Consider the following 27,227-nt stretch of genomic DNA (forward strand, 5'->3'; position numbering starts at 1 on the left):
AAGGAGCACTCTGGCTGCACTTCTTCCAACACAGATCTGTTGGTTCTTTTGGCAGCCCATGGCACTTTCAGTATTCTCCTCCAACACCATGACTCAGGAGCATCAATTGTTCTTTTTTATTTTATGTAGCAAATCCATAATAAATGTGGCTTTAAAAAGAGAGAAATGTGTTATTCTCTGTATTAGTTTCTTGTTGCTGCTCAGCAAATTATCACAATTTTAGTGGCTTAAAACAAAGTCAAGTATCTGGCTGTTCTAGACTCAGATGTCCAAATTAGATCTCAAATCAAAGGAGTCTGATGATGCAGTGATTAAATTCTCAGCTGCTCATGGAAAGGCGAACAATTTGAACCCACCAGCCACTCCACAAAAGAAAGAGGTGGCAGTATGTTTTTGTAAATAGGACAGCCTCAGAAACAAGATGGGTAGTTCTGCTTTGTCCTGTGGAGTCACTGTGCATCGGAACCAACTTCAGCAGCATCGTCTTTAGTACTGAAACCAAGATGTTGGCGGAGACGTGCTCCAGGCTGTAGGGGAGAATCTCCTTCCTTACCTTTTCTGCGTCTAGAGTCCACCTGCACTCCTTGGCTGGTGTGACTTCTCCCATCTTCAAATCTCTGCTGTCATCACATCACCTGCTCTCCATGTCACCCTTGTGATGACATTGGGCCCACCTGGCATTTTAATGTCTCCGGACTCAAGGGTCACCATCCTGAAACTCCCACATTTGTAGTATGCATGATGGCTTCCAGTCTGTCCACCTTCCAGCCAGCTGCAAGGGGAAAGGGCCAGGAGGGCACGTCTCTTTCTTTTAGAGGCATGTCTTTGTGGGTTCTTCCAGAGCATAGCCATGCGGCCAAATTATCCTTCAGGGAAGGCAGAGAAAGGGTCCAAATGACAAGCAGAGGTTCCATAAAAACACTTAAAAAAGGGAATGGTGGCCACCAAGATGTTTCGGACATATTATCAGCAGCTACCAGTCACTGGAGAAGGTAAAGTGGAGGATCGGAGAAAAAGAGAAAGACCCCAAACGAGATGGATTGGCACATGGCAGCAGCGATGGACTCAGGTATAGCAACTGTTGTCAGGTTGGCCCAGTACCGGACAGTGTTTCTTCCTGTTGTGCATAGGGTCGCCACAAGTTGGTACCGATTGGTGGCATCTAACAACAAAAACAAAGGTATTTATGCCCCTGATGGTCATATTGCATCAACACTAGTGCAATGCTCTTCAAATACCCAGGCCCAATTTTTGTAGAAAAGCACATTTTTGAGATAGCCTGCAGTGCTTTCATCTAATTGAAAATACTTCTATAGTAATTGCCAATCTGATTCCATGTGGAAAACAACTCCAAATCCATGACTCCTTACTTCTGTTATACAGGGAGGGCAGTTGAGTGGGAGGAGAGAAAGAATTATGTTTTCAGACTCTGTGCTTTCTAAAGCTTGAACAAAATAAAGACTATTAATGACCCAGAGAAGAAGTGAGGAGGTGATGGGATGTGGAAGCAGCACAGATGGTTTTCATTGTTCCTTCTTGCCTTGTAAGAGCGTGTTGCCAATAATTCCATCTGATGAAGTTTGACCTTACTCTCAGGGCCCCAGGTACTCCACCAAGGGACCATTCATACCATGATCACCGGAAGTGCTCCATTTAACCAGAAGACAGAATTCCTGCTGGTGAATTTGCAGCGTCAAAATAATCAAATGTTCGTCAAGTGGGCTTCCCCTCAATGTTCATCTACACTGCTGGTTGCCATTTGAGAGTTGACTCTGACCCATGGCAGCCCCATGTGTGTCACAGTGTACTCCACAGAGTTTACAATGACTGATTTTTCAGAAGTAGTTACCAGGACTTCTTGCCAAGTGGCTGCTCGGTAAAGCTGAACCCCCAGCCTTTTCCTTTACTCTTTGTGTCTGTTTTCCAGTTTCTGTTTTTCTGCATCAGCTCCCTAAAACCAGCCATCGTACATGTCCTGACACCATCACTGACATTGAAACTCATTACAGCATTGCACATATCCTACTCTCTATTACGCAGGAAGATCTCACATCCATAATGGCTCAAATCCTTAGACATTCTCACTTACGTAACCATCCAAGAAGAGGTGCAGCTGTGTCTCATGTGGACTCCTCCCTCCCCTGTGGATCCACAAATCTGCAAAACCTACCACTCTTCCAGGAAACAGTGCACACCATCACCTCACTCTTCCTTGGCTAGATTTCCATCACATTACAGAACTGCAAGGGAAGTTGTACACAGAAAGAAGTGGAAATGAGTGTGAGAGACTGTTGCTGTCCCTGCCATGCCTCCTTCATTCACAGATCTTCCTTCACTATTCTCTCTGGTTCCCTCTTAACCATGAAAACTCCTTCTTTATCATTTTTGCAGACTCCTGAAGCTCTATTGATGTTGTGAGTTAGGAATCAGACTGCTGACTGCAAAGTTAGTCATTCCAAGGGAGAAAGATGATGCGGTCTTCTCCCGTGAAGATTTAGTCTCAGAAACCTTATGTGGGGTAGCTGTTGAGTCAGATGGGCTCAGTGGCAGTGTGCTTGATTTTTGTTTGGGGTTGGTTTTCCCTGAAGCATCTTGGATTTTCACTCCCTACCTCCCAGTATAAAGGATCACATCTACGCCCATGAATTTAAATAGATGTGGTGGTGGTGGAGTACAGTGGTGTACTGACTCATAGTAACCCTATACAGGGTTTCTGAGGCTGCAAATCTTTACTGGAGCAGAAAGCCTCATCTTCCTCCCATGGTTACCATGGAGGTAGTTATGAACTGCTAACCTTACAGTGTGCAGCCCAACTTGTAATCCACCTTAAACCAGGGCTCTTATTTTAAACTGGTGTATATAGATCATCTAAGTATAATTCTCCATGTGGTCTTCATTCCTGAATGGGAAGCCCATAAATCTAAGTATTTGACAGCTCACAAATTCCTACAGCCACATGTCCATCCCTTGAGATGTTTTCTCCAAATCTACTTCTCTGCCATTGTCTCTCATCTCATAAATAGCATGCCATGCACTTTGTTGTTGTCTTCCAGAAATCTAGGAATTCTACAATGAATCCCTCCTGCCTTGTTCCCACCCTACTTGTCACTAAGTCTTCTATTTCCTCAGTTTCTCTCAAATCCAACTACTTCTACCACCTTTAGGGACATCATCCTGAAAATGGCCACCATCATCTGTCCCTGGGCTGGGTACAGTTGCTACTTAATTCATTTTTTGTTTGTTGTAACTTTGTTTGTGAATTGAGTGAAGGATCAGAGAGCAAATGATTTCTACTCAGCAGTCTGCCCACTGTTGATCACATGCCATGGATTTCTGTCCCTATCGTATAGCATCACTTGTCCCTTTCCTTCCTGTTTCCCACTTCCAGGCCTCCTTCCTGCCCAACCCTTCCTGCCTTCTGAACTTTGACCTTCGGCAAAGACTGCCCTTTGGGTCTCAAATGGCTGATTCTTCTAAAGCTTTTATATCTCCTCCCACCCTGCCTCACCCAGTGTTAGTGTTCATGGTGTTCACCTGAGAGCCCTGAGCCACAGGACTGTGTTCAGTTCCAGGCTTCATGCCGGGGACCAGCCTCGACAAATTATTGGGAGACTCTTGAAAGAGGATGTGAAGTCGGCGAATGAAAAAATAAAAAAAAACACTCAAACAGTCAATGGGTCATTTTGAGTCTCAGGCAGATGGTGGTGATGATGACTCTCTGACTGACTCTCTTTATTTCAAAAATTGTTGCTTCTTATATCCCTTTTAGAATATACTATGATCTCATAACAGTCACGTACAAGCAGTTACAAATCAATCAAATATTGTATTGTTACATCAAAGGTACAAGAGAAACACAAGGTCACCAAACATTCCTGCATCTCTATGCTCCTTAGTTACTCCTTAGTTATCTTGATAACATCTGCCTTCTGTGAGCGACTCTGTTTCTCTCTAATCCTGCCTAAAATGTCAGGTTAATTTTTAAACAAAGTTCTACATCTTAATTTCTAACTTTACAAACATCTATTACTTTCTATAGATTCACTAGTTAACAGCTTACAATCAAAAACATAATTTTTACTATAACTGGTCATACATATAATTGATCAAACAATAAAAACAAGAACATAAAAGTACCCTAAAGTTTCATAGTTAAGAACAAAGCAAGTAATTCTCTCATGCTAACAATTTCTCAAAACTTCTAATCAAACTCCTACCTCTGTTCCCAAGCTCTCACTGCCCTTGACTGTCTCCTAAGCTGCTTTCTAAAGGCCTTAATGTTCTTGACTAAAACCACCTGGAATGTTTCTTACAATTTTAAGCTTGAATTGCTAAAACTTAGTTAGTGTGGTTATATCTAATGTTAAAACTTATTGTTAATGTAAAAAGCAATTTTTATACCTACATAAGATTGAATATGGTGTGAAAGTTAATGTTAATGTGAAAGGCAACTATTATAACATGAGGTTTGTTTAAAGTATTTAATGATTATGCAAGATTTTCTAAAACTTCTTATAAGGAAATCAGAAATAATCTATTTTTCCAAGGGAAAGTTAGAAACCACGGGGCCCCCACATGAATCATCCCTTGTAGCTTTGCTAACCAAGGGGACATTCATTGTTGCTTTGCTAAACAATGAAATTTTCATGCATAAGGCTTCTTGCTGTTCTGCTCCTTGGCAGGATGGCGTCCGCCAGCTTCCAGGGTGACAAAGAGCTGTAATCTTGGGAGTTCCAACAGTCTGTATCTGACCCATGGTTGTTATTAAGTGCTGTCAAGTTGGCTGTGACTCATAGCAACCCTGTATAGGGTCTCTGTAAATCTTTGCAGAAGCAGAAGGTGTCATGTTTCTTCTGTGGAGCAGCCTGTGGGTTTGAACCACTGACCTTGCTGTTCACAGGCCAGTGCTATCCAACAGATTCATTGAACTCCCAAAAGCCTAGTCTGTTTTTTTAAGATTTTGAGTTTTGTTTCACTTTTTCCCTCTAACTCTATCCAGGACCTTCTAATTTGACTCCTTTCAGAGTGGTTGGTAGTGGCAGCTCAGAATCAGGATTGTGGAGGCTGATGTCCAAATAGTCCATTAGTCTGTTTGACTCATTTTTTTGATATACCTTTAATTTTCTTCCCTCTTTTTGCTCCAGATGGGAGAGCCCAATAGCTGCATCTCAGGTGGCAGCATGCAAGATTTTTAGACTCCAGTAGCTACTCACCAAAATAGGATTAGGACATTGTCTTTGCAGACTATGTTAGGCCAATTGACCTTTGTGTCCACTGTGACTATGGTTCTGAGCCATCGGGCACAGTAATTCATTCCCTGAAGGTATCTGGTTATGGCTAAGAAGTTTTCATCATTTGGCCCCCTGTATGTTCTATGCAAAGCCATTTGAACTGCAAGGTTGGTGGTACAAGCTCACCAGCTGCTCCTTGGAAACCCTGTATAGGGTCACTATGGGTTGGAATCCACTTGACAGCACTTAACAACAACATGTTCTATGGTGTGGAGTCATGCTGTGGTGTTGTGAGTTAATGCATTGGACTGCAAAGTGGGTTTGAACTGCAAGGTCGATGGTTCAAATCGAACAGCCACTCCTTGGACACTCCATACAGGGTCGGTATGGGTCAGAACCAAGTCAAGGGCACTTAACAACAACAACAACGCTCTACTATGATCATGGGTGTATTTGCAACATAGCTGCCTCATTCATTTTGTGAACTCAAGTCTACCATCTCCAATCTATTTTCCATTCAGCATTCAGGAGAGTCTCCACAGATTGGAATCTGATCTTGTTACTCTCCTGATTAAAACTCCTCAGCAGCTTCTAGTTTCTCTCAGGATAAAATCCTACCTCCCCGTCAATCTGCTTCAGCTCAAAGTGGAGTTGACCATGATGATGCAAATGGAGTAATGCTTTGGGGACCTTCGTTTACTGATGGGGCACAACACAAAATGAGGAGAAACAGCTGTAAACATTCATTAATAATCAGAACATGGAAAGTATGGCCCCTGTTCTTCCTTACAAGCTGTGCTCATTGCAAAGCATATAGCAAATTCACTAGTGTCCCTCCCAAAATCAAGTCCACCAGAACCTGTGAATGCTACTTGGAAGCATCATCATTTCAGCTGTCGTAAATTAGCTTGAAGTCATACTGGATTATGGTAGGCCCTAACCCAATGCCTGGTACCAGTTTGAGAAGAGGGAGCTGTGGGCACAGACACACAGGAACACAGAAGAAGATCACATAAAGACAGAGGGAGAGATTAGAGTGATGCATGTACAAATCAGAGAACAATAAAGATTCTCTGCAAGCACTCGAAGCTGGGAAGAAGCAAGAGAGATTATACCCAGAAAGGTGAGAGAGAGTCACCTTGAATGTAGACTTTGAGGCTGTAGAACTCTGAGAGACACATTGTTGTTGTTCTGTGTGTGATACTTTGTTATATCCACACTAAAAAACAAACAAACACTAAGGCATGCTTATGTGTAACCTTTCCAGCAGGAATCCCTTCGGTTTTGTCCTCCAAGCCTGGTTCTTTGTATCAACTTAACCATCGCTTCTTCAAGGAAGCCTGGCTCACTCCCCTCCACTCTCATAGGCTAGTGAAAACATCTCATAGGAGCTTGTCCTTTTCCTTTGTGGCCCTTCCCAAAAATATGGCAACGTGGCTATTGATGTGTGTTGATCAGTCATTAAATCGCATCTCCTATCATCATTTTGCCTGCCTTTTCCTCTCTGCTCTCCCACGTCCAGCCTATGCCACGTACTAGTCACTACTTATTGGCTCAAAGCATCATCATATCAACACAGCTCCGAGTGTCGCGCCTCAGGGGGCAGACTCCATGACTGCTTTTGCCTCTGTCCTCTGAGCATTTTCAGTGAGGGTGGAGTGTGTTGTTGTGTTGTTGTTAGGTGCCTTTGAGTTGGTACTGACTCCCAGCAACCTTATGCACAACAAAACAAAACACTCCCCGGCACTATGCCAACCTATTGCCATGTTTGAGTCCATTGCTGCTGCCACTGTACCAATCCATCTCATTGGGGGTCTTCCTCTTTTTTGTTGACCCTCCACTTTACCAAGCATGATGTCCTTCTGCAGGGATTGGCCCCTCCTGATAATATATCTGAAGTATGAGAGATGAAGTCTGGTCATCCTGGCTCCTAAGGTGCCTCTGGTCGTACGTCTTCCAACACAGATTGGTTTGTTCTTCTGAAGGTCCACGGTACTTTCGGTATTCCCCTTCAACACCGTAGCTCAAATGCATGAATTCATTAGTGGTCTTTTTATTCACTTCCAACTTTCACATGTGGGTGGAATATGGAGACCTCCAAGTTGGAACCCAGAATGAGAGGTTTAAATTTAACGAGCCACCAATGATTATATCTATATTCCACACCTAATATCTCAAATGTCAAAATGACTTCACTATTAGAAGCCAGATATCAGGATTTGCAAACCTGAAAACTGAACATTGTGTCATTTTACTGTGAATTTAACACAAAGGACATTATTAAGAATCAGTCTTGTCACATCTTTGTTTAGAGCCTCAATAACGAAGCCGTGGACATAAGAAAATGGATCTGGTCTTATTTCAATTTCCTGAGTGGTTTTTCTGCATAGAGTTGGTACAAATGAACTTCTAACAAGCAGCAATGGTGTACTTCCTGCAAACACATTATGTGTAAATTGGTTGTGGTGATGATTGTGGGTCACCGAGTTGGTCCTGCCTCATAGCAGCCTATATAGGCCTTCTGGTTCTGGGTTGTAAATATTTATGGAGCAGAAAGCCTCATCTTTCTCCCTCAGAGCGACTGCTAGATTCAAACTGCTGCCCTTGCAGTTAGCAGCCCAGTTTGTAATCCACTAAGCTATCAGGGTTCCTTATCTATAAATTAAATGAACGTAATTTAGTTTCAGAAAGCATACAACTATTTATTATTGTTAAGTTCCATCGAGTCAGTTCCAAGCAACCCTGTATAGAGTTTCTTAGGAACTGGTGGGTTTGAATTGCTGACCTTGTGGCTAGTAGTCCAGTGCTTATCCATCAGTGCCACACAAGGACTCTCTCGTTCTAATTCTATCTATCCATATATGCATGTTGGAAAAGGTACAGCCAGAACTCCTTGTAGGCAAGAATGGAGAGATTTTATCTCTCATATTATACACGTGTTCTCAGGAGGGACCAGTCCCTGGAGAAGAACAGTATGCTTGGTAAAGTGGAGGGTCAATGAAAAAGAGGAAGACCGCCCCCCCCCCAATGAGATGGACTGACACTGTGGCGATAGCAGTAGGCTCATGCATAACAACAATTGTGAGGATGGCGCAGGTCCCAGCAGCATTTCATTCTGTTGTTCATGGGGTCACTATGCATCAAAACAGGCTCGACGGCATATAACAGCAATTGCTAGGTGTCATCAAGTCGGTTCTGACTCATAGCAACCCTGTATAGGGTTTCCAAGGAGTGGCTGTTGGATGAACAATTCAGTGCTTATCCTACAGTGCCACACCAGGATATATATATATATATAAAACTTTTCGATTTTTCAAGTTTGTTTGTTTTTTAATATAAATACCTTTTCAATTTTTCAAATTTGGTTCTTTAAAACTAAGTCAATGGAAGTAAACAGGATTCTTGAAATGAGTTTATACAGTGTTTGCTTTAAAAAGACAGGTCTTCCAGAGAGCTTTACATATACTGTACCTTTAAGTATCCACAACAACTTAATTAAATTTCATTAGATGCACCGGAGCAGAAACAAACTCATGAAAGCAACGACTATGTTAGGTGGTATTTATTTCTGCATTAAACTTGCAAACACTCCCTTTTGGCCCTTAAAATTTCATTTAAATATTTAACTCCAATAACTTTTGGAATTGTTGATGGAATTAGTTTTAATGGATCTTTAATGAACAGTTTACCTTAAAAATAGATGAAAACTTGTTTCATTGTAGCAAAGAGGAACCAATGGTTACATCAAGATGGGAGCCTGGATGGTTCTTTAGCCACACCCACTATGTCTTCCAGTATTTCCATTTTTCTCTATGATGCCTTTTATTGACACAAAGAAGTTCAATGCTTAAATACCATTCATTCAGCATCATTTCTTCCTCTGCTGTATGTAATTACATCAACATGCTCCATCTAGGTTTAAAAAACAAGGCTGGAAACATAATACTAAGCATTCATGTTTTCTGGAAGCAAGCATTAACTTAGTATTAGGTGTTTATATCTTTAAGGGGAGAGCAATGGTTCATGTTTCATTTTTCAGTTGAAAAATTGATTCCTGATGAAGTCTTGTCAGTGAATGGAAGTACTGAACTATAAATCTCCTAGGTTGAAGGAATGGATGACTATAGATTCCTAAGCACCCAAAGGATTTTGCCACACTTTCGTCTAATTCCAAGCAAATTAGAATTAAGAACAGCTTACACCAAAAGTGTCTATTTGTTTCTTCAGCACCAACTGGACTCTATATGCCTATAGAAAAATCCTTTTTACAGGCTGAATAAATCATGCCAGGTGAAGGTGCCCCAAAGCTGTTTAAAAAACAGGGCAGAAAAAAAGAAAAAGGGAAAGACTGGTCTGCTCTATTATTTTGTGGATTCTACCTCATCATCACCGTTCATTTTCAAGATAAATAAATAATTTATTGAAGCTTTGCCTGAATCAGAGATGCCTCCGAAGGCAAAAAAAAAAAATTGTTGAGTCTAAATTCTAAGTATGGAAAACAAAACTTCTAAAACTAGCTTTGGAAGCAGAATTTTAAATAGAACCATCAACATTTCATTTATCATCTGTTGTTGTTGTGAGGTGCCATCGGATTGGTTTCAATTCATACATAGTGACTTTACACACATCAGCACATAACCTCACTGGTCCTCCCCCAGCCTCAGGACTGTTATGTTTGAGCCCAGTACTGCACTCACTGCCTCAGTCCACCTCTTGAGGGTCTTGTTCTTCAGTGACCCTCTGCTTTACCAACCATGATATCCTTCTCCAGGGATTTGGTCCCTCCTTATAACTTGTCCAAAGCACATAAGGTCAAGTCTTGCCATCTAAGGAGCATGCTTTTCCAACACAGATGTGTTTGTTCTTTGTTCTTTAGGCATCCCATGGTGTATTTAATGTACTTTGCCAATACTATAATTCAAAGGCATCAATTCTACAGTTTTCTTTAGTCTTTGTCCAACTTTCACATACGTACAAGGCGGTTGAAAGACCATGGCTTGAGTTAAGCACACCTTAGTCTTCAAAGTGACATCTTTGCTATTTATTTGAATTCTTTAAAAAAAAAAAATCAGCTATAACATTTTCCACACTACTGTGGTCTAACCTATAGGGACCTTGTTCTAGTAACAGGTTCGAGACCTCAGGATAACGAAAAATGCCCATACCAGCTCCTGAACCCTCTGCACCCCTGTGCCTAATTCTAAAAGAAATCAGAGCATATCTAATGAGATGTGACGTACTCTCTCTCCTCACGCTTTGTCTAGCTCTCGCAAGAATTCGTGATAGGGAGAACTGAGTGTCTTTGCTGCGGGAAGGTGTTTGTGTTTTCTGAGCTGCAGGATGCAAGAAGCAAGCTATAGTGATGGTGGGGAGGAGGGGGTGTCTGAGAGATACGATGATTCAGTGCCAATCCAGAGGCAGATGTGGTAGGTAGAATGATGCTTCAAAACTATTTACAAGATTGGTTAAAGAGGAAGTGAGTTGATTGATATACCTCACATGGAGACCTGGCGAGCTGAGATAGATAACCATTTAAAATGTACAGACACACTGTAAGCCGCTGTTTTCTTCTTCTTTTTTCAAAGATAAGATTTTACCTAAATAACATTGCCCTAAACCCAGCTGCAAGTATGCCATCCAAGACAGAAATACCAACAGCAGATGATTCTGATGAGATTGCTCTAAGGGAAAATTTTTACAAAAAAATCATAAAGTTCTAATAATGTTAATTTGGTATAACATAGAGGGAGTGCACATAAGCATTGTAGAGGCTAGCTGAGAAGACTGTGAAAGTGATTGTCATGCTATTTTGCAATAATTAATAGAGCCCTGGCAAAACAAGGAATGCAACCAGCATTTAATAGGCTCCTTCAGGTGCTAATTCTAGGTACCAGGGCTTCAGAAATAAAATTATTAGGTTATTTCTGTGTCCTGGATTCTATGGTAGGCACCACGGCTTCAGAAATATACCAGGCACCATCTCTGCCTTCCTGCTAAGAAGACAGACATATTTGCAAAGGACCATTTTATAAGGTTCCTTCCAGTTGATTCCAACCCATGCTGACCCCATGGTGCAGAGTAGAACTGTGCTCCAAAGGGTTTTTAAACCTGTGACCTTAAGGACCGAGATCATCAAGCAAGGTGCGTTTGAGTGGATTGGAACTGCCAGACTTTGGTCTAGTAGTTAAGTACTTAACCCTTCATGCCATAAGGGTGACCACAAAGGAGTACACTGTGATGTGAAACTATGTCTGGTCAGAGCAGGGGAAGGAGCTCCCCAAACCCTCCAGAGACAAAGTGCACACAGCAATAATGGTTGCACGGAGCTGAGTAGGGTAAGGAAAGTTTGGACAGGTGAGCACACAGAGAGTGGACACTGCTCTGATAATTGGCTGTGATTGGAACTCTCAGGCTGGGGCTCCCATTGACCCCAAGGTGGAGACCTCTACTCGTCCTTATAAAAGTCTACCTTGAAAATGCCTTATCTGACAGTCCCAAAGGGAAGAGAAAACTTACAGGCCCCCAAGGACTGAGCACTTGAAAAGTGTATTTGTGTCTCCCTGTCAGTTTCTACCACCTACGCAAAGACACTCCAAGCAGTGGTTTGCAGTCTGGGCTACTCATCAGCATCACTTGGGGGCTTGTGAAAATACTGAGGCTTTGACCTCCCGGGTTCCAGGTATTATGGAGTGGATTCTGGCCTCTTGTGTGTCAGAGTAGAATCGTGCTCCATAGCATTGTCAATAACTGATTTTTTTTTCAGAAGTAAATTACTAAGGCCTTTCTTCCAAGGGGCATGTGAGTGAACTCAGACCTCAACCCTTTGGTGAGTAGCTGAGCGTATTATCCATCTGCACCACCCAGAACCTACCTGGAACAACTGAAACAGAATCCCAGGAGGTGGGGGGGTTTAAACTCCCCAAGCTGACTGAGCCATATTACCTTTAATTTCTGGAACAGAACGTGGGACACAGTTTAACAATCATGATGATAGGATCAACAGTACCATGGATTGCCAGGAGAACAAGCAAATCTCTCTTGGAAGAAGTGCAGCCAGATGCTCCTTAGAAGCCAGGGTGGAGAGATTTCATCTCTCATACTTCAGATATATCATCAGAAGGGACTAATCCCTGGAGAAGGACATCATGCTGGTAAAGTGGAGGGTTTTAAAAAAGAGGAAGACCCCCAGTGAGATGGTTTGAAAACAGTGGCAACAGAAATGGGCCCAAGTGTAACAATTGTGAGGATGGTACAGCTCTGGGCAGTATTTCATTCTGTTGTGCATAGGGTCACTATGAGTCAAAACCCAACAACAAATGATACTGGGAGAGAAGAGCTTAAACCTGAGATGAAGGTGGCATTTTCTAATTCCAACTCCATCTACAGAGACACCTAGAACCAGTCAGCAAGTACATTGCATCCATTCTCATTAACATCATAGAATTCAGGATATACAATGCATGATAATTGCATCAGACCACAGTAACTAACAACACCAGCAGAATAGTTATGGGGAAATCTGTAGGAACTAACAAGGCCACCCCCTGGATCAGTGTTTGAAGGCTGTGAAGAACATGACCTTGATTTTTTTCTCTGGCCATTGGAACACCGATGCAGAGGAAACTAGCTTGAGGGAGTAATACAAATTCTTAAAGGAACACGGCTGAAACTTACACAGAGCCAGAATGTGGAAGGGCAGTAAAAGGGTAAGATAAAGAAAATCAGATTATTCCTGGTGGCAATTTAAAGTTCAATGACTTTGAACTCCTCTCCTCTTTTGGATTTCTACCTCTATCTACTTGGAACAATTTAACAACCTCCAGTTTTAAGTTTAATGTGTTAAAAATAAAAAACCAATTTGAGCCACAGATATCATATCACACATTTGACAGCTTGGCTGGATCTCCAGCTGAAGGCCATGTTTCTAGGTCATTCTGTGGAGGTGAAGGAGACATTAAAATAGTTCCTTATCATCTGTAGTAAGGATTAACCCGCCCGCCCTTCCTTAGCAAAGCTGGCTATTCTTCATTCTCTGTTTTCTTCCCGGAGCTTTCTTATCTAACACCCACAAGCCGCAGGGATGGGGTGTACAGGAAAACTGTGGGTAAAGACCCAATAGGATACAATTTCGGAAAAAGCCTCTGGCTAACAGTGAGTTAAATTTTTAACAAGAAAAAAAATAGTGATCAAAGATGCAAATAATGATTTAAAAGAAACTTTTGTAAATTGTGTGTTTATATAAGCCGTTGAAACCTTTGTTGTTGTTAAGTGCCATTGAGTTGATTCTGACTCATAGCGACCCTGTATAGGGTTTCTGAGGAGCAACTGGTGGGTTTGAACCGCCAACTTTGTGGTTCACAGACCACTGCTGATCCTACAGTGCCACACCAGGAGACTTCGGGGCATTAGTGGTATAATAGTAGAATTATCCCCTTCCAATTGAGAGATCCAGGTTTGATTCCCAGCCAAAGTGCCTTGAGTACCTGAACCATCATCTGTCAGTGGAGACATGCATGCTGCTATGATGCTAGGGGAATCCTGGGGTGGCACTGCAGGATAATGCACTGGACCACAAGGTCGGTTTGAACCCAAGGTTGGCAGTTGAAACTCACCAGCCACTACTTGGAAAACCTATACAGGATTGCTATGGGTTGGAACTTACTCAATGGCACTTAAAAAACAACAACATGATGCTAAACAGATTTCAATGGAGGTTCTAGACTGAGGAAGAAGTGCAGGTGGTGCAGAGATTAAGTGCTCAGATGATGACTGAAGAGCAGTGGTTCTAACTCACCAGCCACTCCTCGGGAGAAAGCTAAACTGCGTCTCTAAAACGCACACCTCGGAAACCCTATGGGACAGTTCTACTCTTTCCTACAGGGTCATTATGAGTCAAAATAAACTTAATGGGATGCCCCCCCACCCCCCGCCGAGACTGAGATGGCTAGAACGCCGGTGGCACAGTGGTTAAGCATTCAACTACCAAGTGGAAAGTTGTCAGTTCCAACCCACCAGCCGCTCTTGAGGAGAAAGATGTAGCAATCCGTTTCCCTGAAGATCATTGTTGTTAGGTGCCATTGAGTCAGTTCAGACTTATAATGAGCCAGTTGTATGCAACAGAACAAAACACAGCCTGGTCCTGGAACATCCTCACAATCGTTCGTATGTTTGATCCCATTGTTTCAGTCATTGTGTCAGCTCATCTCCTTGAGTCTTGCTCTTCTTAACTGATGCTCTTCTTCAGCAAGTATGGTGTCCTTCTCCAGAGACTGGTCCCTCCTGATAATATGTCTAACATACATAAGACAAAGTCTCACCATGCTAGCTTATAAGGAGCATTCTGACCATATTTCTTCCAACACAGATTTGTTTGTTATTCTGGTTTGTTTTTGTTGTTGTTGTTGTTGTTGTTGTTAGGTGCCATTGAGTCTGTACCGACTCAGCGAATTTAAGCACAGAGGAACAAAACACTGCCCTATCCTGGGTAAACCTCACTATTGTTGCCACACTTGAACCCATTGATGCTGCCACTTGGCCAATCATCCTGCTGGGGGTCTTGCATTTTGTCTCTGACCCTCTACCTTACCAAAGATGAGATCATTCTCCAGCCACTGGTCCCACCTGACAATATGTCCGAAGTATGAGAGACAAAGTTTGGTCATCCTGGCCTCCAAGGAGCACTCTGACTGTACTTCTTCTAACACAGATCTGTTGGTTCTTTTGGCAGCCCATGGCACTTTCAATATTCTCTTCCAACATCAGAACTCAAAAACATCACTTCTTCTATGGTCTTCCTTATTCACTGTCCAGCTTTCACATGCATATGAGGTTATTGAAATACCATGGCTTGGGTCAGGTGGTACTTTAGTCCTCAAGCTGACATCTTTGCTCTTTAATCCTTTAAAAAGGTCTTCAATGCAATACATCGTTTGATTTCTTGACTGCTGCTTCCATGAGTGTTGATAGTTGATCCAGGAAGAATGAAGTCCTTGACAACTTCAATCTTTTCGCCATTGATAAGAATGCTGTTTATTGGTCCAGTGGTAAGGATATTTGTTTTCTTCTCATTGAGATGCAATCCATACCAAAGGCTGTGCTCTTTGATCTTCATCAGTAAGTATTTTAAGTCCTCTTCACTTTCAGCAAGCAAGGTTTTATCATCTGCATATCGCAGGTTGTTAGTGAGTCTTCCTCCAATCCTAATGTCACGTTTTTCTTCATCTTACCCAGTTTCTCCGGTTATTTGCTCAGCATACAGGTTGAAGTAAGTGTGATGAAAGAATACAACCCTGTCACACACCTTTTCTTAATCTTAAACCATTCAGTGTTCCCAAGTTCTGGTTGAACAACTGCCTCTTGGTCCATGTACAGATTCCTCATGAGCACAATTAAGTGTTCCGGAATACTCATACTTTGCAATGTTGTCCATAGCTTGTCATGATCCACACAATCGAAAGCCTTTGCATAGTCAATAAAGCATAGGTAAACATCTTTCTGATATTCTCTGCTTTCAGCCAAGATCCATCGGACATCAGCAATGATATCCCTCGTTCCACGGCCTCTTCTGAATCTGGTTTGAACGTCGGGAAGTTCTCTGTCAATGTAGGCTTGTACCTGTTTCTGTATTACTTTTAGTAAAACTTTACTCGCTTGAGATATCAAAGAAATTGTCCTATGATTTCCGCACTCCGTTGTGTCACCTCTCTTTGGGATGGGCACAAATACAGATCTCTTGCAATCAGTCAGCCAGATAGTTGTCTTCCAAATTTCTTGGCAGAGATGAGTGAGTGCCTCCTGTGCTGCCTCACTTTCTTGAAAGATTTCAATTTTGATTCCATCAATTCCTGGTGCCTTGTTCTTTGCCAGTTCCTTCAATGCACCTTGGACTTCCTCCCTAAGTATCATTGGCTCTTGATCATATGCTACCTCTTGAAATGGCTGAACATCAACCATTTCCTTTTGGTACAGTGACTCTAGGTATTCCTTCCATCTTCTTTTGATGGTTTCTGCATCATTCAATAATTTGTCCAGAGAATCCTTCAATAACAAAAGTCGAGGCTTGAATTTTTTTCTTCAGTTCCCCCAGCTTGAGAAATGCTGACCATGTTCTTCCTTTTTGATGTTCTGATTCCAGATCTTTGCACATTTTGTTGTAATATTTGTCTTATCTTCTCGAGCTGATCTTTGAAATTTTCTGTTCAGCTCTTGGACCTCTTCAATTCTTCCATTTGCTTTAGCATCTCTACCCTGGAGAGCCAGTTTCAGAGTCTCTTCAGACATCCATTTTGACCTTTTCCTTCTTTCTTTCTTGTCTTCTTAATGAGGCACTTAAAAAGACCATGCTTGGGTCAGACACACCTTAGTCCTCATAATGATTGATTTGTAATACTTTAAAGAGCTCTTTGCAGCCAATTTGCCCAGTGTAATACCTCATGCAATTTCCTGACTGTTGTTTCCCTTGGGCATTGATTCTGGATCCAAGTAAAATGACGTCTTTGACAGCTTCAGTCTTTTCTGTTTATCATGATGTTGTTTATTGGTCCAATTGTGAGGACTTTTGTTTTATGTTGAGGTGTAATCCATATTGAAGGCTGTAGTCTTTGATTTTCATCAGTAAGTGTCAAGCCCTCTCTGTTTTCAGCAAGTAAGATTGTGCCATCTGTGTATTGTAGGTTGTTAATGAGTTTTCCTCCTTCATTCTTGATGTCAGATTCTTCTTCATATGGCCCAGCTTCTTGAGAACTCTATGGAACAGTCTACTCTGTCCTATGTGGTTGCTCAGAGTCAAAATTATCTCAACAGCAATTTTGTTTTTTAAGATGCAAGGAAAGAAGACCTGGGAGTCTTCTACATAAATCAGTCAGTAAAAGCCCTTAGACGACATCAGTCCTGGTCTGGGTATACCTGGGGTCGCCATGAATTAGAGCTGACTTAGGGACAGCTCACAATAAAAATGGCCCCACCTCCCTGAGTAACAGTGGGAAGTGAATGCATTCCAGTTGGATTGTTAACTGGGTGGAGAACAAGTATATACATGTCTCCTTATACAGAAGGGGATTAACTTAGCATAACTATCTTTTTGTTGGTAAGTGCCTTGTTGGTTCTGTCTCACAGTGAATCTATATAGGGTTTCCCAGGAGCAGCTGGTGAGTTTAAACCACTGACAGTCCAGTGTTTCTCCTACAGCACCACACCAAAAGTCCATAACATAACTAGAATGGAGCCCCCCAAAAAACGTATATTCATTTCCATTCTTATTAGAAAATCAAATATTTTGTTTAATAGAAAGACCAAAATTTGCATGAAACAAAAGACCAAAAGGGGTGCAAAGTTTATCCTCAAGGTAATTATTCAGTAGAAATAAGGTTTGAATGAGGACTGATTTCTCTGTATCCTTGGCTGGTGGGCTTTGAGTTGAGATTTTGCATTCGATGTTGTACTGTGTTCCTTGGCGTTTGGGAGTCTTTACAGTCGGAACAAACATGTGAAGTCCCTTCCAGGCATTGCTGAATTTAGTGGTGTTGAAGTTCTGGGTTTTGGTCTGTATGTCAGCAAATGAGAAAAGGGCAGGTTCATCTCTCCTTCTGCCCCCCCTGGACTCCCAAGCAATTGTTGCTGTTATTGTTAAGTCCTGTTGAGTTGGTTCTGACTCATAGTGACCATGTATATGGGTTCTAAGGAGTAGCTGGTGGGTTTGAATGGCTCACCTTTTAGTTAGCAGTCCACTGCTTATCCTACAGTGCCACACCAGGACTCCCAAGCGGTAGCTGATGAAATTGCTGTAAGCAAGAGCGTTAGTTGGGGCTTTGCTCAGTCCTACTTCTTAAGCAACCTCTCCCAGCTTCCATTCACAGCTTCTGGTCCTGTGCAGGAAGGTTGATCAGGGGAGGCGGTACCTGAGCCCTTCCCCCACACACTCCTCTTTGACCTCCTCAGGTTTCTGCTAATCCCATTGTCTAGAGACAGGTTATCTGAAAGACCACATTCCTTCACTCATTTCTTTTCTCAGGATGGGGTCTTAGAAAGGATCCTAAGTGGTAAAGATTTATAAGGGCACCTTCATAAAGAGTTTTATTTTGAACATCCACTTCTCTGACATTTTCAGAGACTCAAATATTCACAGGGCCACAATATAATAACCTCAGCCTCACAAAATTGCAAGGATGGAACAAAACATGTTCCCAACCACCTGCTTCTTGTTGTTGTTAAGTGCTGTCTAGTCGATTCTGTCTCATAGCAACCGTGTATAGCGTTCTCATAGAGTGGCTGGTGGGTTTGAACCTCCACCTTCCAATACAAATCGACCTTGCTGTCCAGTGCTTATCCTACAGTGCCACACCAGGACTCCCTAGCCACCTGCATAAGGGAGAAATGGGCATCTCATTACACAAAATGCATTTAAAGTTGTGTCATAATTCTGCCTCCTTCGGTCTTAGAATATATCAAATAACCACATCTTATAAAATACCCTGCCTCACCTGGTTTATTCATATCAAATAAGCAATGAGCTTCTGTATGTCATTAAAGGAGGGCAAAGTATGTTGCTGGGTGGTGTGAACAGTTAAGCACTCAGCTGTTAACGGAAAGGTTGGCAGTTTGAGTTCATCGACAGGTAACTTGGGGGGAAAAAAGTCATGTTGATCTACAGCCAAAAAGTCAGCCTCTAAAGACTGTCTTGAGTACAGGTCTACTCTGGCACACAGGTGAATTGGAGTCAACTGCATGACATGGTTCTACTTGTCATTCATAGAAGTCAAGGGTTTGATAAAAGCAGCTTCCGTGGCCAGTGTTCAGAATCCCAAAGTGGCCCCATCCATTGGTTTTGTGGGACTTTGTCAACAAAGCACTATCTTCAAAAGCAAGAGACCACTTCTCTGAAACACGTGTTCTCTTTGCTCCCAGATACAAGGATATGCACTTTTGGATGTTGGTTTGTATTTATATAAACTGTTGAAATCTTTCAAGGGGCACTTGGTTCAGTAGTAGGGTTTTCAATAGTAGGGTCTCACGTGGGTGAGAGACACAGGTTCGATTCCTGTCCAAAGTACCTCAAGAACACCCATAGCCATCTGTCAGTGGTTAAGTGCTTGGTTACTGACTGAAAGGTCCGTGGTTCTAACCCATGAACTGCTTCATGGAAGGAATTTCTGACAGTCTGCTTCTGTAACACTTAAAACCTTGGGAACCCTATAGGGCAGTTCTATTGTGTCCTATAGTCTTACCTTTCATTCAGGAGACCCATGTTCAATTCCCAGCCAGTGCACTTCAAGTCTCTCTACCTGTTAGGTTTCAGCAGAGCTTCCAGACTGAGATGGGCTAAGAAGAAATGCCTGGTGATCTACTTCTAAAAATCAGCCGGTGATTTTTGGATCACAACAGTCCCATCCTGTTGTACATAAGGTCACACCATGGGCCACAGGCCAACTCGAGAACAGCTGACATCAATAACAGTAACTTCTAAAGTAATGAACTTCTTCTTGGACTTCTGCTGTGGCCCTGTAGGATCAGCACTGGACTGTAAACCATAAGGTGGGCATTTCAGACCCACCAGCTGCTTCTTGGAAGCCCTATATGAGTCTATGAGTCAGAACCAACTTGACTGCCCATAACAACAACCCATCTGCTATAGCGCTGCAGGATAATGCACTGGACCGCAAAGTCAGTTTGAACCACACAGTCGATAGTTCAAACCAACCAGCCACTACTAGGAAACCCTATACAAGATCACCATAAGTCTGAACTGACTCAACAGCACTTAACAACTACAGCAACAATGATAAGCGTTACATACATGCACAGCTCCTGGTGTGGTGCTGTGGGTTAATGCGCTCGACTACAAAGTTGGTTTGAACTACCAAGATGGAAGTTCAAGCTCACCAGCCGCTCCCTGGAAACCATGTACAGGGTCGCTCTGGGTCAGAACTGACTCAACGGCACTTAACAACAGCAACAACAGGTGTTGTGATATGTGCTGTAGTAATTGTTAGCAATGCAAATCGTGAACTTTGTGATATAATAGCTACCATCTCTATGTTTCCAGCCTTTTATTGAGCACTGAATAGTCTTGGTATTCAGATATTTTATTGCTAATAAAATGTACAACTATTATTAGGGAAGAAAGCCAGTCAAAGCGTCGAAAACATTTGTCTCTGTACAGCAGAAATTGGGGTTGCTCAAATGTGTGCCTCTTTCTCCTTTTTAATGCATCATTACTAATTGACTTATTATTTGAGAGAATTAAAACTGAATTAAAAACAAAAAAAAAGACTAGAAGGAGATACTTGTTAATCAGAACTCTCTCTGGGGGGTTGAAGTTTTCAGCTGTTTTTTTTTTTTTTCTTCCTTAAGGAGCCTGGTAGCATAGTGGGTTACAAGATGGGCTGCTAACCACAAGCTCAGCAGTTTGAATCCCACCCACCCTTTGAGGAAAAGATGAGGCTTTTCTCCTCCTGTAAAGATTTACAACCTCAGAAACCCTATACAGGGTCTCTATGAGTTCATATCAACTCCAAGACACACCATCGGCAACCACCACCATGCTTTCTAGATGCAAATGGGTCCAAACTGTATTTCTGTGTTGTTTTTTAAATGAAAATCAGTACATATGCAGTTTAATATAGTTACTGAACATCAGAAGACTAGTGGGAAGTTGGCAGGATGCATTTTTTACACGCTTTCAATCAGAACATAGAATTCCCGGGGCAAACTAGAGCACAGACCAGTCTAGGTGTGAGAGCTTCGGAATGGATAGAGGGCGATTGTGCATTGTAGGCAGAGAAGGAGGTCTGAAGCAATGGAAGAAAGATAAATGGATGGAAGGATGATGCATGGCTCTCCTGAATGCTAACAGATTGGTCCTGGAAACAAGAGCAAACACTTTTGGAAGACTGCAGGGCGTTAGCAAGAGGGGCGGGCAGACGTGGAGCCAAGCAGGTACTGGCTAGGCTGTTTTAGAGTCATCTCACATTGTGAGCATCCTCTCTTCATTTCAGTAAAAGCTTCTGGCCAGAACACATTTGCAAAGAGACCATTTAATCCACATTTGGGAACAGAAGCAGTACTAACAGCTAGCTCCCCTCCCTCTCCGGTTGTCTGTAGGCAGGAGGAGCTGTGTCTTCACTCACACCTGTCTCTGTTAACCTTGATGGTGGCGCAGAGCTCCCAGATCCCTTTTGACATATTGTGGAAATGTTTTGCACATGCAAAATGCTTGGAATGTCAAAATGCCAGCAGTGCACGTTGGCCCTGCCTTCCCCACTTACCAGGTTTGCTGTCTTTTGCAGGATGGATGGTCACAATATCACTTTGTAGCCTCATCTTCCACCATCGAGAGGGATCGGCAAAGGCCCTACTCTTCCTCCCGCACGCCCTCCATCTCCCCCGTGCGTGTGTCTCCCAACAACCGCTCAGGTAAGAGCCCAGACCCCACACAGCAGAAAGGAAGGAACCCAGGCCAGACCAGCTGGAATTCTGAAGGAAGCAGTCTGGTTTTCTATTATTGCAGTGGCAACTTTGTGTTAAGGATACAGAGACTCAAGGGTCCCTCGTGATGCAAGTATTCAGAGATCAGCTGCTAACTGAATGGTCACAGGTTCAAACCTACCAGCGTCTTCACAGGAGAAAGACCAGCAATCTGATCCCATAAAGTAGAAAACTCTATGAGGCAGTTATTTGTACTTTCACATGGCCCAGCAGCACACAGCAACAACAACATACAGAGACACACAACAGTCCAAAGCCCCTTAGTGGTTCACAGGTGAGACTGCTCTGCGCCCAGTGTTAAGAGGAAAACTGCCCCATGTCAGCAAGACTTTCTGTGGATGGGTTCTCCATGCACAAATAGCTGGAGCTACACTTTATTTACTGTCATTTGGGTAAAAGGGTAGGAAGAAGCCCTGGTGGCACAGAAGTTAAGCACTCAGCTTCTCACTGAAAGGCTGTAAGTTCAAACCCACCCAGGGGAGAGACTTAGAGATCTGCTCCCATAAAGATGCCAGTCTGGAAAACCATGTGGCGCAGTTCTACTCTGTCACATGGGGCTGCTGTGAGGGGGACTTGACACCAGAGTCAGGGAGGGAGGGCGTGACATCCAGAACCTATCACTGAGGAGTTCCTGACTAGGTCATTTCTGATTAGCCTTTGGCAGGTTGTCCTGTGTGGTGCTGTTGGATAAACACTGGACTGCTGACCACAAGGTCGGCGGTTCAAACCCACTAGCCACTCTTCAGAAACCCATATGGAATCCCTGTGAGTCTGAACAAACTCAATGGCACTTAACAACAACATGACCTATAAGGAGTCCCAGTGTGGTGCTGTAGGATAAACACTGGATTGCTGACCACAAGGTCAGTGGTTCAAACCCACCAGCCACTCCTCGGAAACTCTATACAGTGTTGATATGATTCTGAACCGACTCGTTGGCACTTAACTGGTGTGGCCCTGTAGGATAAGCACTGGATTGCTAACCACAAGGTCAGCAGTTCAAACCCCCAGCTCTTCATTGGAAACACTCACTATACAGGGTCACTATAAGTCTGAACCAACTCAGTGGCACTTAACAACAATATGACCTATCTGTAGACTAAGCACTGGACTGCTAATCTCAGTGGTTCAGATCCACCAGCTGCTCCTCAGAAGCCATATGCAGATTTGCTATGGGTCAGAACCAGCTGGATGGTGTTTGACAACATTATTTATATGTCCTTATTATAAGTGACTTTTTCAAGTTCCTGATTTTATCACGCCCGTATTGCTTAAAGGAGCCCTGGTAGTGATGTGCCTAAAGCATTTGGCTGTGAACCAAAAGGTCGGCTGTTCAAACCCACTAGATGCTCCATGGGAGGAAGCTGTGGCAGTCCTCTCCTGTAATACAGCTTTGGGAACCAGATGAGGCCACTCCACACTGTCCTGTAGCCTGGGACCCTTCTACTCTGCTGTCGGGCCGATAGGATTCTGAATTGACTCAAGGCAGCAGGTTTGGTTTTTGGCTATTGATGAAATATTGAGTTTCCTTCTTCTATTTACTTATAAGATATACTTAGTTTTTATACATTTTTGGTCTCATGAGATAATGCCAAAGATTAGAGAAAAGAATTAAAGTCAGAGTGCGAACACTTCATATAGTAGTACAAGGGGCATGGGTTTTATAGTTGTTTACTCAAAGTATCATTTAAAAAAAAAACAAAAACAAAAAACTGCATTTGTAATTTTTGTCCTGAGGATGAAGGATGGATTATTATGTCTGCCCATGCATGAGTGTACACACACACACTCACACGGCACACCTCCTATATGAGTTTTCACTTAGGAAAACTTCTCTCCCTCCCCTGTCTTCCCTGAGGAAGTACCATTTCCTGAGCTGAGTCCCCGGAGCGTGGAGAGCACATTCCCCAGCAAAGGGGCCTTTCTGCCCTCGAGGTTTGTCATAAAACTTTACACCAGACTTTACTGTCTGAATGATGAGGACACTCAGAAATGAATGGGGGGACATTGGACAGAAATAAATGACCTTCTCCCAGCCATGGGAAGCCTTTTATTTTAGTTTGTTATTATTGTTTATAGAACCCTGATGGCAGAGTGGTTCAACGCTTGGCTGCTAACTACCAGCATGTCCGAGGGAGAAAGATGTGGCAATCTTTCTCCATAAACATTGTCGCTCTTGTTAAGTTGTCATTGAGTTGGTTCCGACACAGTGACCCTTTGTAAGGTATCCAAGGAGTCACTGGTGGGTTTGAACCACCAACCGTGTGGTTAGTAATCCAGTGTTCATCCTATAGTGCCACACCAGGACGCCATAAAGATTGTTGTTGTTGTTGTTAAGTGCCTTCGAGTGGCTTCAACTCATAGTGCCCCAGTATAGGATTGGATCAGAACTCCAGTACTGATCCTACAGCGCCACACGAGGGATCTATTGGCCAAATCCTACTTTCTAGAATAGGGAAGAAAACAGCAGTCTGTACTATAAGCCTGCTACCCTGCATCATGTCCGGGGAGAGAACTTTCAGAGCGTTATTCACGTGTGTGTGGGGGTGGGGAGGGGGGAGAGAGGGTGCTATAGGATAAACACTGAATCACAAGGTCATTTGAACCACCAGCCACTCCTTAAAAACCCTACACAAGGTTGCTGTGAGTCAGAGAAGTAAACAGCACTTATTAACAACAACACTGTTCTGCAGGGTCAGAATGGACTGAACTACAAGGGAAGAGTCCACTGTCTTCTCATCCCAGGTGTTCATGAACTTTCTGAGGTTCCCTCATATTGCTCATAACATTAAGTCCAATACTAGACAGGAATCTTGGAACACAGGTGACCGAGGAAATGTCTGCCTGTGTGAGAATCGAAAACGTGGCCTCTTCTTGTTTCTATACTTCTCTTGCTCTTGTTATTAGATGCCACCGACTTCATTTCAACTCACAGCAACTGTGTGTGACGAAGCAGAACTGCCTCACAGGGTGGCTTAGGGCTCGCCAACTTTTGCACGAGCTGATTGTCTTTCCTCCACAAAGCTGCTGGGGGAACTTTAACTGCTAACCTTTCCATTAGCAGTTGACCGAGCACTTGAAAGTTGTGATATCAAGGCTCCTTTCCAGCAGATTTGTATGGTACGTACGGTCGCTGTGAGTTGGAAGCAACATGACACCACCTTACAAGAACATAACCAAGGTGGGGGTCTCCTTAAAAGCTCTGGTCATTAAAAATGACAGTCTGTATACAGAAGCTGAAATGGAAGAACAGTCTGAAAGGCACTTGGGCAGGGAATGAGAACTCTTTCAGGAGGCTGAGGGCCGTTGGGTTGCTCCAGTGGAGTGTTGCTTCCGTATCTGCCAGGCTGGACACATGGGAGCCACCGAACAGACACTTGTTTAGGTAGTTTGCTTTTTCCCAGAGTATCTTTCTGGTTAGCTGGAGACTCTGAACATCCCTGTGTCTGAGGTCTCTGGAGGTAATTATACACTTGAAGTCGTTTCATAAGCACCACCATCTGTGTAATATTAGACCCGAATCGAAAGAGCTTTAGTCAAGAGACTCACAAATATCCATTCAGGATGGTCTGGCCGCATCTCATAAAAAGCTAGCCTTTCTGTAAGGAGACCCAAACCAAGAACCAAGAGTGGGAGAAAAGAGTTGCCTTGAAGCAGCAAGACTGGGAACAGCAGAGAGAAGAGGGGCAGAGGGTATAGGAGGTGACTGAGACACGGGTGGGCAGTCATGTCCTGGGAGCACAGCTGAATTAAGGGCCTCGGGAAAGAAAAGCTCCCCTTTAAGCACCAGAATCCCAACTCTGAATGCCTCACATACCTTGGAGACCCCACACCTCGGTCCCTTCCCTGTACTTACTCCAGCGAGTCTACAATTTTTTTACCCAGCCAGTGGCGCTCTGCCCTAAAATCAAAGCTTTGGCCTTCTCACCTCCATCTGCAAAGCTCACTGTACAACAAGGAGATAAAGCGCTGACTCCAACCATTGCGATTTCAGACTTGTCCGCAAGTGATGAGAGATTGCTGCGAGGCGTCTTTACTGATGCAGTTCTCAGCCCTGGCTGCCTCTGGACTTATACCCTGAGATTCAGGCCCATCCAATTAAGGGTAGAGCTAAAAGCCTCATTACTTTCCATGGTATTCTGGGTCATTCCTTCTAAGGGGTGCCTGGGATTAGAAACCTCAGAAGGCTGCAAAGGCTGGGCAATGAGCCTGGACTTTGTTTGTACCATTGGAGAAGTGGCTAGAGGGTCTGGCACGAAGTGAGGAGAGGTAAGCAAAGACTCTGTCTGCTTACATTGAAAGCACTCAGCTGTGGCCTTCCTGGTACTCACTACCTCTATGTACATTTCCATACATGACTAAGAGCCAAAGTTTAGAAATGGTGGCAGGATTTGTATTCTATCTCTCAGGTGTCTACTATCCCAACTCACAGGGAATCCCGTGTGATGGAGTAAACCGTGGGTTCAAACCCCACACCTTTAGGTTAGCAGTCAAGTGCTTAACAATTGTGCCACCAAGATTCCTTCCTGGGTATCTAGTGTACGAATTTATGTCTAGAAGATGCTGATGTTGAGAAAATGAATTAAATGCCTCAGGTGTCTGGAGCTGTGGTATTCAGCAGTGGGTGTGCAAGATAAGCCCAAAGGGAAACTGAGACCTGACCAGAGAGGGGCTTGAATATGAACCCAGGAAAGTGGGCTTTCTCCTAAAAATCAGTGTCCCGGAAGTCCTGCACCTATTGTTGGAGTACCATCAAGTTGACTCCAGCTCACAGTGACCAAGTGACCAAGCAGAACTGCCCTCTGGGGTTCTCTAGGCTGCAACTCTACAGGCACAGATTGCCAGGCGTTTGTGCCACAGACCTTTCAGTTAGCAAACACGTGCCTCACTGCTGAGGTACCATGACGCCTTAGTTACCAGGATGTTGGTGATTAGTGTCATGGAGTTGGTTCCAAACCACACCAGGACTCTAATGACCAAGTCCTTCTCCTGAAAATTCAGTCCAGGCATCTGTAGGGCTGTTGTTGTTGTTCTGTGCTGGAGTCGGTTCTGACCCATAGCGACCCTGTACAGGGTTTCCGTGGCTGTAAATCTTTACGGGAGCAGAAAGCCTCACCTTTCTCCTGCAGAACAGCTGGTAGTTTCAAACTGCCGAGCTTGAGGTTAGCAGCCTGATTCGTAACCACTACGCTGCCAGAGCTCTGGATTCCCAGTTGGGTCTGCAGATTCACCATGTTTAAGAAGCTGTGCGGAGGAGTTCAGTGCCTGAGCACATGTGAGCTGGATGCAGAGGACTAAACTGAAAATATGAGAGGTCTCAAGTAGGGACAAGGGATCAGTATGAGGAGAGCCAGAGTGAGGGGTCTTAGGGACAATGAGAGTAATATGAGTGAGGACAGTCAGTGTGAGGATCTTAGGGACAATGGGAGGGATATGAGTGAGGACAGTCAGAGTGAGGGTCTTAGGGACAATGAGAGCAATATGAGGACAGTCAGTGTGAGGGTCTTAGGGACA

At 43.4% G+C, this 27,227-nt stretch overlaps 1 protein-coding gene across 1 annotated transcript in view; it reads left to right on the top strand.

Annotated features, from left to right (window-relative positions):
- Positions 1 to 27,227, top strand: part of CTNND2 (catenin (cadherin-associated protein), delta 2) — a 560,917-nt gene that overhangs the window by 515,170 nt on the left and 18,520 nt on the right. Inside the window, exon 13 of the mRNA XM_006876162.1 lies at positions 21,515 to 21,641. Within this exon, the coding sequence (XP_006876224.1) occupies positions 21,515 to 21,641 (127 nt within the window). The remainder of the gene's footprint in view (positions 1 to 21,514; positions 21,642 to 27,227) is intronic.

Source organism: Chrysochloris asiatica, unplaced genomic scaffold (assembly GCF_000296735.1).
Source record: "Chrysochloris asiatica unplaced genomic scaffold, ChrAsi1.0 scaffold00358, whole genome shotgun sequence".
Lineage (NCBI taxonomy): Eukaryota > Metazoa > Chordata > Mammalia > Afrosoricida > Chrysochloridae > Chrysochloris > Chrysochloris asiatica.